Source organism: Haliaeetus leucocephalus, unplaced genomic scaffold (genome assembly GCF_000737465.1).
Source record: "Haliaeetus leucocephalus isolate CR32 unplaced genomic scaffold, Haliaeetus_leucocephalus-4.0 Scaffold362, whole genome shotgun sequence".
NCBI lineage: Eukaryota > Metazoa > Chordata > Aves > Accipitriformes > Accipitridae > Haliaeetus > Haliaeetus leucocephalus.
Genome location: NW_010972798.1, coordinates 10,073,631 through 10,074,235, shown reverse-complemented (window position 1 = coordinate 10,074,235; position 605 = coordinate 10,073,631). Strand labels below are relative to the sequence as shown.

The 605-nt window shown below is 66.8% G+C and overlaps 1 protein-coding gene across 1 annotated transcript in view; it reads left to right on the top strand.

Moving 5' to 3' along the window:
* Window position 1: 1 nt before the first annotated feature.
* Window positions 2-605, top strand: part of MB21D2 (Mab-21 domain containing 2) — a 59,949-nt gene continuing 59,345 nt past the window's right edge. The window contains exon 1 of the mRNA XM_010573080.1: window positions 2-212. Coding sequence (XP_010571382.1) covers window positions 2-212 — 211 coding nt within the window. The remainder of the gene's footprint in view (window positions 213-605) is intronic.

Below are 605 nucleotides of genomic sequence, written 5' to 3'. Positions count from 1 at the left end.
CATGAAGATGGCGGCGCCTCTCGCCAGCAAGGCAGGGTCCGCCGGCACCAACAGCAAGCCTCCCTTCCCGGAGCTGGATTTCCGATCGGGAGCCAGGGTGGAGGAATTGAATAAACTCATCCAGGAATTCACCAAACACGACCAGAGGGAGTACGACGACCAGCGAGCCCTGGAGATCCACACGGCCAAGGACTTCATCTTCTCCATGCTGGGTAGGGCAGGGAGCGTGCGGGGCGGGGGCAGTGGCGATGCCGGCCGGGGACCCCGGGGCAGGGCTCCCGGGCGGGGCGGCACCGGCGGACCCTTTCCCCGCGCCGCGGGCACGCCGGGCTCGGGGGTCCCCGGCCGCGGGGCGGGTCTCACCCCCAGGAAACTATTTTTTGCCTGTCCTGTCCGCCCGGTCTTTAGCAGCGATGGATTTAGAAGCACGGAGCAAAGGCTGGGGCGCAGGGCTGGCCGGTGCCCGAGAAACACGCCGAACCGGCAGGGCTGGAGGCGAGGCGAGCCCGACCCTTTATTGTGTTTCCCCCCCACTATCAAGGCTGTAGGAAACACAGATTTTCCCCCCCCCCCCCCCCCCCCCCGCCTCTTCTGTTTCTCTGTCC